Genomic DNA, 12,277 nt, shown 5'->3' on the forward strand with positions numbered 1-12,277 from the left:
AAATACCAGATCTTTAAAAAATTCAGGAAAAGGAAACTGTAAACTTTTGTTTGGCATTCACATAATCAAGCATGAGTGGAGCGATGACAACAAGTGTTTACAGTGATATAACAAAATTCCTGCAAAATCATTTTATTGCTTCATGTTCTGCTTCTGTGTGTAAAGAAAAAAACAGCGGGCTGTAGACGTGACCAATGGTGGAGACAGAAATCACTAAAATGATGAGGGTCTGACTGCTGGAGTGATTAGCTGAATGTTCTGATTGTTTTGGAAAGGCATAGAAGGTCATTATTATCCCCACCAAACCATTTATTGTACACCCTGTCTAGTGATTGTAAGTTAAATAACACAAATCATAGGACAACAAAAACACTACATACATTTTGTGAGGTACGCCATGTTAAATGGAGCCCATAAATATTATTGATTCAAAGATTCAAATAAATAGATAAATATGTGTATGCACTGATTTAAAAGATTTGAATGCAGAATTCGCTTTCACCGAAGGTAATCAAAAGGAGAACCATACAAAGCAATGCAATTCAACAGAATATACGCGTGTGTGTGTATATATATACACACAAATATATATATATATTGATTGCTTCAGAAATAATTAATAAAAAATGGGGTACCTTTTTTACAATCATGAAAAACATGTAAAAATGCATTTTACACTTGTTTTATAAGCAAAAACACTGATTGAGAAACTTTATAAACAGAGAAAACTATACATGGTTGACTGTTTTTTTCCCCAACAAAATAAATTAAAAAAAAGGACATTTGTTCACATGCTCCCTCAAAATGAGCAGTCGGACATATCTTTTTTTTTCTTTTTTACAATCATATCATGTCTTCTAAACATCATGTAGGTGTACAATATGTTTTACAGTATTGTAATTACCACAGATCGACATTCTGAATTAAGAAATTGTCTCCTCATTTTAAAAAAAGGCTGCGTTTTACAGTGCATAGCTGTAACAAATAAAGAACTTTATCCGATATGTACATAAAATAAAAATATTCCTTTTTATAATATTTGTAAATACATGGCTACATTTCTTCTTTAAATGTAGACAACAATGTTACCTTGAGAATCTTACCTCGACGATGCAATTCCCTACACTCTTGTTTGTAACACTATATCCAAACACCAGATTTAAAAATAAACAAAAATCAACAGCAAAAGGAAAAACAAATCTGGCTGAACAAGCTGCATGTTTTTACCCTCAAAGGATTGTGGGCCTTGTAGTGCTTGGAGAAAAAAAATCATGAAAGTTTTTTTCTTCTTCCTTCACTGATGGTTGTACAGCAGTAGAGTGCACCAAACGTGTGCATCAGGTTCTGAGGGTTCACTGGCTTTCCCAGAATGCAATGTCTCTTCCCAGCTCTTCAGCAGCTATGTTCATGTAAACTTTATTTGTGATATATTCATTTATATTGATATAGGTCTAAAGACTTAATCTTATATACTCTATGACATAGAGCGTAAAACTTCTGGTAGTCTCGTCCTCAGAGGAGCGAGAAAACAACAGTGAGGTATCAGAAGTCCCTCTTGTGACAGACAAGCAGGTGCCGCTGAACTGGTTACCTTCTCAGGCTGCGCTGGGCCTCCCTCAGCAAGCTGTCAAAATCCATGGAGTCGTACTTGCTTTTGGTGGAGGCGGGATCAAAGTCGTCCGAATGGGAGTCTGAAAGCGGGGAGGAGGATTGTGGTCAGTGCGGTGCTTTTACCAACATGGACTTAAAACATTAAAAAAATGTCACTTCGGATTCCTTAATATGACCATTCGATGGACTTGATAAAAGTCCACCCCAGCCGTAGCTGCATGTTTACACTGCAACCTTTTTACCAGAACCAAATCATGGATACAGTGCTGGAACGGAGGCCCGAGATGAGAGAGCTGTCCTTCTGTCTGTCCATTCCGCACATGCCCTATTTTTCCTGATCAACCTGATAATACATTGAGTACCTTATCTCTGCCAACAGACAGCTTCAAAAAACGGGGCCTCCAAAGGGCCCAGCAGCACACTCGAAGAGTTTTGAGAAATGGGAATGACCATGGCAGCAGGAAGGCGCCAGTCGTGATCTAATGCAATGGCCGAGGGCTGGATTATGTCACATTGCGCACCTTGAGGGATGAAAAACACCTCGACGCTCTACTTAAAACTAATGGACAGTGTCTCAGAACACACAGAAAGGATGCGAGGGCCGACAAGATTGAGAGGACGGGGAAAGGTTTGGATACGGCGCTATAATAAGATCCCCCTCTTCCTCTCAATCTCTTTATCCTGCGCTATCAGTATGGGGACAACCAAAATAGCCTGTTCCTGACAAAGAGGCAGTCGAATGAAGGCCTTTCCATTTCAGCAGACTGATTAGTCAATCTCAGCATAATGTCTTCGCTGAAGGCTCTAGGATTAGCAACTGTTTCTCTACGTGTCAACTCCTCATCATGCCCTCTCTTTAAAAGCTGATAGCTTCGAGCACGTGCTTGGAAAATGTATAGCAAGTGCCTCATTTATGGAGGAAAGTGCTCTGTTTCTCCCATTGACCCTCTTGTAGCACTACCTCATACGTTACTGACCTCCTGTTTTGCTAGTAAGGAAACAGCGGGAGCAAAACTGGCCGCAAATGCACGAGTCAATACCTATCTTGGATGTCATGGTGGGGGGGGGGGTGGGGGGGGGGGGGGTGTGGTGGGATCTTTGTGCGTGTGCAACTCTTGACATAATGGGGCATCTCTTGCAAACTTCACTATGGCTGCTCAATTATCACAACCATTATGATTGTGCAACTGACAGAGGAGAGGAAAGTGCTTTCCTTTAATGTGGGTCAACACAAGAAAAGAACATTGATTTCATCCATTTGAGCACAGCCTTCTGACTGAGATTCATCTACCTGATCAATACAGGAGCTAAGTTCATACTTCGGCCACATACGCGCATGTTTACTCATAAGTAATCACTTGAGGCTCGGTGAATTCTGCAATACTGCAGTCTGCCATGACGCCCTGACTCCCTACCAAAGCAGTAAGTGTGCAGAAATTGGTAAACAAAAATTGGTATGCTCCACAGTGCCCCCCCCCCCCCCCCCCCCACCCCCCCCCCCCCCACTAAGTAAAATGGCCGGCCCCTACCTGCCATATTAAGTCTCTGCCTCCTTTCAGCGCTGTAACAGCTGGCAACAGATGGAACGTCCCTATAGAGAAGGGAGGGGTTGCTGGGAGTTAACCTTGCTCCCACCTTCTTCTTCCTCGCCTCATCTCTTTTCCTGTCTTTCGCCTAACACGCCTTTCTCCCTGTAATTTTCATCTCTACTCCTCCCTCCTGTTTGCCATTCTCTTAAAGTGCCCCCCCCCCCCCCCCCCCACACACATATATGTACAGGCTATATCTATAGACATACAATGGCAGAGGAAAACCCATCTGCACACATGCTTTTAAGTGCTACCGCTCTTGCATTTTAGATCACCAAGCTAGAAAGAAGCATCTCAAGTCAACATGAGTAATGGAGTGTGCCTGGTTTTCTTCATGATACTTCATCTACCAACAGGGAGGAAATATAGCTCTATTCTTGGTATGTTTCCAGAGTGACCTCTGAACCCCCCCCCCCCTTAGAGCCACGAATGCCTGGTGGACACATTCAGCGCTGTAGGAAGTGTTACCAGCGCGGATATAAGTCTCTTCGGATCTGGAAGCGTGGCTCCAGCATATTTTTGAGGTCTTATCCCCTCCCGGACCCGACACTTTCTCTGACAGTCCTCCCAGCAACGGGAATATACTGCACGCCTGCAGGGGACAGATGCAGAGAACAACAGCTGCACTTACCCAAGTCGGTGTAATGTGATTTGCAGAACTGCTTCTGTCCGCCAAAGCAGAGCTCGAACTGAGGCTCGTTTGACCTGCGTAAGGTGTGCCCGTTCTCAAGGGCGGCAAAGGCGTCACAAGTGTAGCGGTACGTGATGAAGCCAAAATTGTCCCTGGTGGAGAATAGAAAACGATACGTCAGAGCGGTGCAACAATAAGCAAACAGGGCGACTTGGTCTTAGATGACGATCACGCTATTTATATGCAAAAGAGAATCAATAAAAGTGTATCTTTGGCGCTCCGTAGGCTAAGAACTAGGTGGATCAGGAGATGGTGAGACTGCAAAAGCCCTGTCTTTGTCTTACACTTGCCTTTGCACGAAGTTAAAAAGTAACAGCAGAACATTTGTACGTATTGCATGACATCCAGAGGGGAGGAACACACGTTCACTACCCCCCTACATGAATACCAGGCTACTGTATAGCTGCGCACACATGCAGAGAAAATCCCGGGGCCTTACCCGTCGTCCCTCAGGTTCACTGCACATTCTTCAATTTCGCCAAAGACTTCAAAGCGGCGCTTCAACTCTGTCCGGGTGCAGTCGGACCTCAGTCGGCCCACGTACACCACCCGTCTGTCCTCCTGCTCGTTAAGAGGAAAGACAGAGCGGAGGAAGGAGATTAAAAAGGGGAGTCTGTTTTCTCTTCCCCCTCCATTCTCTTTCTTCACTGAGCCCTAATGAATTGGTCCTGATCACTCCTGTGGATACTGCAGAGCTGACTTTTCGGCCCCTGTTTTTGTCCCCCTTCTCTGTCTGTCTGCTGTGTTTCTCTGTGATTGGTTCCGCCTGCTTCCCGTTATCTGATGGAGTTGCAGTTCGGAAGCGCCCTCGGTCTGCTTTGCCACCACAATTTCTCTTTCTCTCTGCAACTCATCAACCAGAGGCAGAGTGATTTTTATCAAATGATGCCGTGTCTTAAGTTCGCTCAAGTTCGTTGCTTCTTCTTTTGCAAAAAGGGCTAAAAATAAAGCGCTGAGGTGACTCAGCTACATGACCGAAAAGCCTCTTTCACAACGCGCATTGAACTAGGCATGGTCAGTTAATAGTGTAAAGATATTCATATCCAAGAGCGAGGGAGCATTAAAAGCAGCAGCAGCGAGCCACGGGGTAAAAACATGGATTTCCTTCAACCTCAGAGGACGCAAGGGTCATAGCAGAATAATTTACGAACAAATTGCACAAGGCTGCAATTATGGTGTTTGAGTACTTTAATTGCATATGCTAATCATATAATGCAGCTCAAGCTTGGGGCTATAGTGTCTCACTAGTATTATTTATTTATTCATTCATTTACTTGCCATTACTGAGGCAAGTCCACTGAGGCCCGTTGAAATTTGGAATGCTGTCTCGAGGTTAGTAGTGGCTCCAACAAGTAGTAAATCAGTGGCCTGGTGTTAAACTCAAAGTTGACCTTTGCCCCGTCCGACTAGAGTCGCTGAGAACGATACAAATTAACTACAGATTACTGGTTTTAATGCTTTTCTTTCCGCTCCCTACAAGGCTTACGTACAGTATGAGACAGAAAGAGTATTTGCTGAATTAGGGGTTTAGCTGCTGACAACTGATAAATAGGCGGCCTTCTCGCGATGCCGCCCCCCCCCCCCCCCCGAGGGCTTCCTATGTGTGTGGGTGGGTGAGAGAATGAGGCAAAAGCAGAGCGAGGGAGAGACAGACGGTGCGAGACGCTTTCACATCCCCGGCCTCTCAAACCTCGCTCGACAGCCAGAGCTCCGCCGCTCGTAATCGTCTCTGAACATGTCCGCGTGCCGAGCGCCGTTGCATCACTGCGTCTTTTAATGTATGCTTTATCAACAAGTGGCGGCGGCTCTGCCCCGCTGAAAAGGCGGATTCATTTCCCACCGGGACGTGCAGAGCTCGAGCGATATGGGAGGTACACTTCATCAGGCAGAATTTTGAAGTGGATTCAGAAGGAAAAAAGCTCCACAGAACCACTGGCCGTTTCCTTTTCTGTCCTTTTCCTCCGTCTTGCACTCTCCCCGTTCTGTTTTCGCACTATTTTAACATTTTACCCCTGTGGTGTGATTTATAAGAGTGGACAGTGGCTGCAGACAAGGGAGATGTTAAAAATACACAACCCCCGAGATAAAAAGGAAGGGCCTGTCGCCTGAATCATTCAGGGAGTTTCAGCAGGGTGGCACATGGAACCGGGCTGGAGGATCTCTCATTGCGAGCGATGCGCGTGTGTCTGCGGGAGGTCTCCTTGTGTTTGCATGAATCTCTGCACGTGCCGAGCCGGTGACTGCGTGCCCTCTTTTCTCAGCGGCTGCAGCCAAGACTCAAAAAAAAAAAAGGGGGACGCATGCGGCGAGGGTTTGTGTCAGTTGACTCACTATTGCCTTTTGTTTTTGCCTCTCTCTTTGCTCGGCCCGTTCGAACTCCCGCTTCTCGTAGTCCCGGCGGTACTCCTCCCGCTTCAGCCTCTCGTGCTGGTACTCCTCGTAGCTGTCATACCTGCTGAGAAAAGCATACGCATGACATGACTGTCCTCGCTCGTCCTCTAAATGCACCCTTCCCGCCGGTGACCGCGAGGAACAATTGCCAGTATTCACCGAGGAGCAGTCCCCTTATTTTCAAAGGAGCGGAAACGGACATGTTAATAAGACGTCTCCCTGTCGCTGCTGTGATTACGGAGCCCACGGGACAACACCCGCGGGGGCAGCGCGGGGAGCCGGGCAGCTGCGACTGTCAGCACAACTTCACATGTCATTACTTTCTGCTTAGTCAGGGCTTCATCAAGAAGGAAAGTGCAACTTTCTCCCCGCACCCCGGACCGGCACGAGACGTGTCCGTTAGGTTTCCAACTGATGAGCGATTCTCAGGCTTGTCGGGTGTCATTAGGCCCGTGGGTACCAAATCAGCTCGGAGCGCCGAGATGGTGTCAGTCTCCCTCTTTTCTTCCCGCACTGTGACAGGACTCCTCTGCATATGAAATGGTCCCGTCTGCGGTGGCTCACGGAAAACTACACAGCCACTGAGTTCAATCGCTGTCATTATACAGTTGGGACTCCTCAATCGGTGGGATTTTAGGAATATTTTGTCACTTGTCCAACAAAACATGATCAATTAAACATATTTGCCCCCAATGTTTGTCACGTGCCCCCCCCGTGTGGATGTGACGTGCTGTCGAAAGTTGCAGTCTAAATGCGTAAAGGGAATGAAAGAGTGGTGACTTTCAGCGCAGCGGGTTGTGGTGACTGATCCTTCCTTGGCAACCACACTTTCTCTTAAACTTGGCCAGACTGTTTCTAGGAATAAATGTTTGTGGTAACCTAAAGAGTAGTGAGTTAATGTTGATGCATAACGAAGTTCTAAGCCGGAGGGGAAATTATTCATTTAAATAATCACCTTGGCCTGCGGCTGAGAGGAGATCGAGACTGAGGGTGGGGGCTTTTGTGAGTCCTGGAACGGAGGGTGCTGGAATCTGTGTTATGACGAGACCTGTGGGGGAAAACAGAACATGTGATACATGGAATTATTATTTTTAGCAACACATAGGAATTCTGCTCACCCCGCACACAGCAAACTGGTTTACATGAATCACGGAATTTACTGATGACTCCTGAAAACGTGTGACACCTTGCTTAATTTGTTCTAGGCTTTGGGATCCAAATTAACCTTTTAGACGTTAGAAAATAGGTTAATTCCAGATGAAAGCATTCTGTATTCTCCTAATCTAGCTCATGGCCACATTAAGAGTGCGTGATTTCCCCCAGCACTTCTATACACGCCCGCACTGGCACCTACATACGAGCACCTGCTATCTATGTTGTATGAGGAAATGGTCAATACTCGACACCCCAGTGACTCGGAGCTTGTATCTCTGCAGCCCGTGAGCCTCGGGTGCTTAATTATTGAAGTGTTGCTGAAGAAGCAGGAGCTGAATGATGGAGGGGGAGAAGTTTGTGAGGCTTGGAGAAGCAAAGGAGTGCCACTTTTGAAAGATCGAGGATCCTACGCTGTGAAAGTGGAGAGCTGAAATTCTACATTTATCTTTTCCTCCATAAAAACATACCCAAGCCTCTTGTTCTATTTTTTTTTCTCCAATTCCTATGCAGCATTTTCAGAAGGCTTGTCAGTGTCAGATTCTGATCCATTGCATGAGACAATTACTGTAGAATTTGTGATCGAGTCAGTGTAGAGCACAAGAACAAGGGCCCGGGCAGAGTAACGTGATTCTATTGGCTCTCTGTGGTGAACTGACCTTTAAGTAATCAGGCAAACAAACTGAGTCACTGCAGCGGAGTCCTGCACTGGGAGGCACTCAATGGACTAGTACTGACAAACTTAATTTACTCACATCCTTCTCAGTAAGTATGCCCCCCCCACTCCCCACCACACCCCTCCCTCCATAGACAACGCAGACAGAAGCCCCCGCAGCACTGATCAAAGGGAAGCATGGGAAATGTAGTTCTCACACGGAGCTATGATGATAGGAGTCACTTTTTAAAGAAGGGGTGGGGGGGAGACTACATTGCCACAGTCTGGATTTGGCTTTCATCTGTGGGGATTTAAAAAGAGGACGGTTTGCCACTCAGTAAAAACAACAGCTGCCGCTTAAAACAATAGCCCCGGCATCAAACAAAAAAAAGAGCAGGAGCATGTGAGGGAGAGAGTGGGGCGGGGGTCCGGAAGACTTTCAAATAAACACCTTGTTTTGATATTTAAACGCATACTTTTCAGAAGTCCAGTGCCTCTGGCGCGTTTAATGCTCCGTTTTATGTCTTTGTGGCTCATTGAGTGTTTGGGGGGAAAACACACCATTCAACAAATCGCCCCGTGCCCCCCCGCCCCCCCCAACCCAATTCTTTAATAGACACTGCCGTGCTCCCTGTTTTAAAAGGCAGAGCTTGATTAGTATACTATCTGCAGACACGTTGGTAAGAACCCTTCTAACACGGCCTGTCAAATCGGTTTGTGTCATCTGTTCTGCATTCAGTCCAGACAAGGAAAGAAGCAGCGGGTCAAGAACCCGTGCTGAGAGTCTCCAGGAACTACACCGTGTGACACCAGCTCTGATGACTGATCGGGCCTGTTTCACACTCCTAAGCTGGATCCCCTGCCAGCTCCAAGCTCCTGTATGAACCGCATGGGAGGGGAGCAGCGGAGCTCAGCGAAAGGAAGTGGGAGGTTTTGAGAGACTACTTACGAGGACGGGCGTCTGTCAGGTGAGCTGGAGAGGGAACGTCTCCGATGGTGCGAGGAGGAGCTGCGGGAGCCAGAGTGGGACCGAGAGCGGGACCGGGATCCACTGCTGGTCCAGCAGAAAGGCCTGCTGGGAGAGAGGAGGAGGGAGGAAGGTGGGGAGACGGAGCCTCGTGAAGGGGAGCAGCTGGATGGTGGGGAACAGGAGGGAGAACAGGGAGGGCAGTCAAAGAGAAGGTCCAGAGGGGTGCCCTCCCAGGGATAGAGGAAGCGACCCTCGCGGCCCTCACCCAGCTCTAGCTCATCCTGGAAGGGCAGGAACCCCGGGTGCAGGTAGCTGGAGCCGGGCGGCCTCTGGGAGTGGGAGCCATTCTCTCCCTCCTCAGGGGACATAGCGGCTGCAGCCTTACTTGGCCTGCTGCCGGGTTCTCTCTCCTTGGCACCCTGGCTATAGAGGGCATGTAAAGGGGGGCCAAAGTGCTTGTTGAGCTCTTCTCGGATTTTCTGGTCACACAGGAGCTTCCTGCTGAGGGCAGAAGAGTGGAGTAGGTTCCAGTCACTAGTGGCCTCCTTTGAGGGGATCTGGGGGGTTCGTGTCAGGGTCTGCTTCCCTAACTCCTGGATGCGCGGCGCTTCTCCAACCGCAGAGGCGACATTTTGCTGCTGAGCCAAACGACCGGGTGGAGCGGATAATGTAGAACGAGAAGATGAAGAAGATGAGGAGGATGGCGGCATGGCTGAGTCCTTACATTCGACATGCCCGTCCCCCACTATGCCTGCAGTGGGCACTGGAGCAGCGGTGGCACCCGAGGTGACCGTCATTACCGCTGCTGCTGGAGTCACGGTAACAGTGGCTGTGCCGCCGTCCCTCTTAGTGCTGGCCGACCCCTGGCAATAGTCATGGTCACTGTAGCCGCGGGGCACCGCCCGCTTATTGTTGCTAGTGCTGCGATGCTCCTCAAGGTCGCACCTCACAGTGTGTTGGGTGACCGAGTAAGGTAGGGCGGTGGACGCTTTGCTCAGCTGAGCATAAAGCTCAGTCTGTTCGGGGCCCTTCCTGGTGGGGACCCCGCTTGAGGCACCCGGGGCTGGGGCCAGAGCGCCGGGACCCGATTCGCTCAGCCTGGCTCTCTTGCATGCCAAGGCTGATGAGGAACATGAAGACAACTTGGTTTTGAGCGATGCTTTGAAAGGATTCTCTTGACTGGCTTTGTGTGGTGGCGTGGTTGGTGGTGTCAGACCTGCGGAGGGAGGAAGAGAAAGAGGTTGGTGGAAGGGTGGGGGCAGTAAAAGGGAAATGGAATCATAATGCAACCTCCCCATTGATCCCCCTCTCCCTCCTCCCTCCAGTCATCTATAAACCTCCAGGTCTGTTTATGGACAGTGGACACAGACACATGCCTGATTAAAATATTCACTTTCTGTTGGCCTAATGCTGATCTCTATTTTATGGCAATCTTGACAGATTAATGTAATGCTTGATGTAACTTAATATTGTGGTGCTGTAATACAGATGACCTGCCATCCCCTTCCTCTCCGACCTTGGAAAGATCCCTTTTCATGAATGAAAAAAAAAAACACAACACAAAGCCCTGCAGAGGACAAACGTAATGCACCCGGAGAGAAAACTAAAGTACGGGTATCATATCTCCGCCTTGCTCACATAAATGTCCGCACTGGACAGCAGCCAATTCGTCTGAATAAAACCAAAGATGTTTTTTATCGGCCTGAAACAATAATAACTGTCACGGCGCCATGCATGTTTTGATTATGATTATCCAGCACAATGTCCCTTTTCTTCATAGGAGCACAGGAAGCACTGGCAAATGGGTCGTCGTTCTTCTCAGAAGGCATGATACTTGTGTGTCCCCCCCCCCTCTCCCCTCCAAGTATCCCCAGCCCCTTACAGATTTACAACCAGACAGATGGCAGTTATATAGGAAGTCCTGAGATGAGCCCACTTTATAGCACTGTTAATGCACTCACACAAACAGCCGCCACTATTACTCTTTCTCTCTTTCCTTTAGTCGTGTATGCTCCCTTTCCCTCTCTTCCTGGCAGTCATCTTCCCTGGATCAATCTCTATTTCTCCCTTTCCGTCTCCCTGCATCCGATCCTGTTTCTGTCTCACGCAGAACAAATGTGCCCACACACACACACACACACACACGCACACAAACTCGTCACTAACAGGAGTCAAACTCCACTGAGCGGCTTTGAAACACCTACGCTCTCCCGTTTTCTTTGCCTTCCTTACAATGCACATCATTCTTTGCACCAGATAGACGCTATTAGTCTCAAATCCAGTGAGAAGAGTATGCACTAAAAATGCAAGTTTGTGAAACCACTTGCGATGTTTGGGATGCCTAATGCAATGGCTTTTCATCCTTCTGATTATCTGAAGTGTCCATGAGTAGGACTGCAAGCTCCACTTGCCCGTTGTACCCCCTTTTCCCCAGTTCTGAAGGTGACATAGACATGGATTTGCACTGCCGATGGAATGAGCTGAGAAGAGAAGAAAGGAGAAAAGGAGGGGTACGCTACACTTCTATTTCACCAACGAAGCGCCATCTGTCCAAAACAACGTGCGGGTGGGGTCATAAACCGGGAGCCGTTAGCAAAGGGGGGGGGGTGAAATAAATCACCATAGATAAATATGTTCGTCTCAGTCAAACCCACTAGGATGGATGATCTGATCATGCAGCCAGCGGAAAGGAAGCAGAGGAGAATAAAAAGAGGAATCTTTTTGTAATCTTTTTCTCTCGTGCAGCTGTAAGTTGCAAGGGGACCTCGGAGCGAAAAAACAACTGTGCTTAAAGAGTTGATCCGGGCGGTAAACCATGCAAATAGCAACATACGGACCAGCCCGGTGTCATGAGATACAGTAATTAAAGACAACGCAACAGCACAGAGTAAATCTATTAGCTTTGCCAGGGCAGTCAGATCCCAGGTGGCCTCACTGCTAGTTGTAACCTTTTCTCAGTACAGTTTCTCCTGATAATCAGATTGATCTTTCTCTGAAGCAGTAACCAATAATACTACGAAGCAGTAAACAATAATACTACTACAACTCAAGCAATTCACGGAAAGTTCCATTGAGGAGTTGTAGACCTGCCTTGAAGCAGGAGGGTGGAGCGCACTGTTGGCTCACCTCCACCTCGTTATCAGTACCACCGCCATCATTTTTATTGTGGTGGAATGTTACTGTAAATCTGCAAAGGACATGTAACTCCTGACCTCAAA

The 12,277-nt window shown here is 47.7% G+C and overlaps 1 protein-coding gene across 17 annotated transcripts in view; it reads right to left on the reverse strand.

Annotated features, from left to right (window-relative positions):
* Positions 1-288: 288 nt before the first annotated feature.
* Positions 289-12,277, reverse strand: part of ppargc1a (peroxisome proliferator-activated receptor gamma, coactivator 1 alpha) — a 221,335-nt gene continuing 209,346 nt past the window's right edge. For 9 of the 17 annotated variants that reach the window (XM_078106340.1, XM_040181777.2, XM_040181769.2 and 6 more), the window contains exons 8-13: positions 9,039-10,275; positions 7,238-7,330; positions 6,223-6,346; positions 4,331-4,452; positions 3,832-3,983; positions 289-1,691 (exon numbers count right to left, since the gene is read on the reverse strand). In XM_078106340.1, the coding sequence (XP_077962466.1) occupies positions 1,588-1,691; positions 3,832-3,983; positions 4,331-4,452; positions 6,223-6,346; positions 7,238-7,330; positions 9,039-10,275 (1,832 nt within the window). In that variant the 3' untranslated portion in view covers positions 289-1,587. The remainder of the gene's footprint in view (positions 1,692-3,831; positions 3,984-4,330; positions 4,453-6,222; positions 6,347-7,237; positions 7,331-9,038; positions 10,276-12,277) is intronic. The other 8 variants (XM_078106347.1, XM_040181770.2, XM_078106346.1 and 5 more) reach the window with 1 other exon arrangement.

This window comes from Gasterosteus aculeatus, chromosome 7 (assembly GCF_964276395.1).
Source record: "Gasterosteus aculeatus chromosome 7, fGasAcu3.hap1.1, whole genome shotgun sequence".
Lineage (NCBI taxonomy): Eukaryota > Metazoa > Chordata > Actinopteri > Perciformes > Gasterosteidae > Gasterosteus > Gasterosteus aculeatus.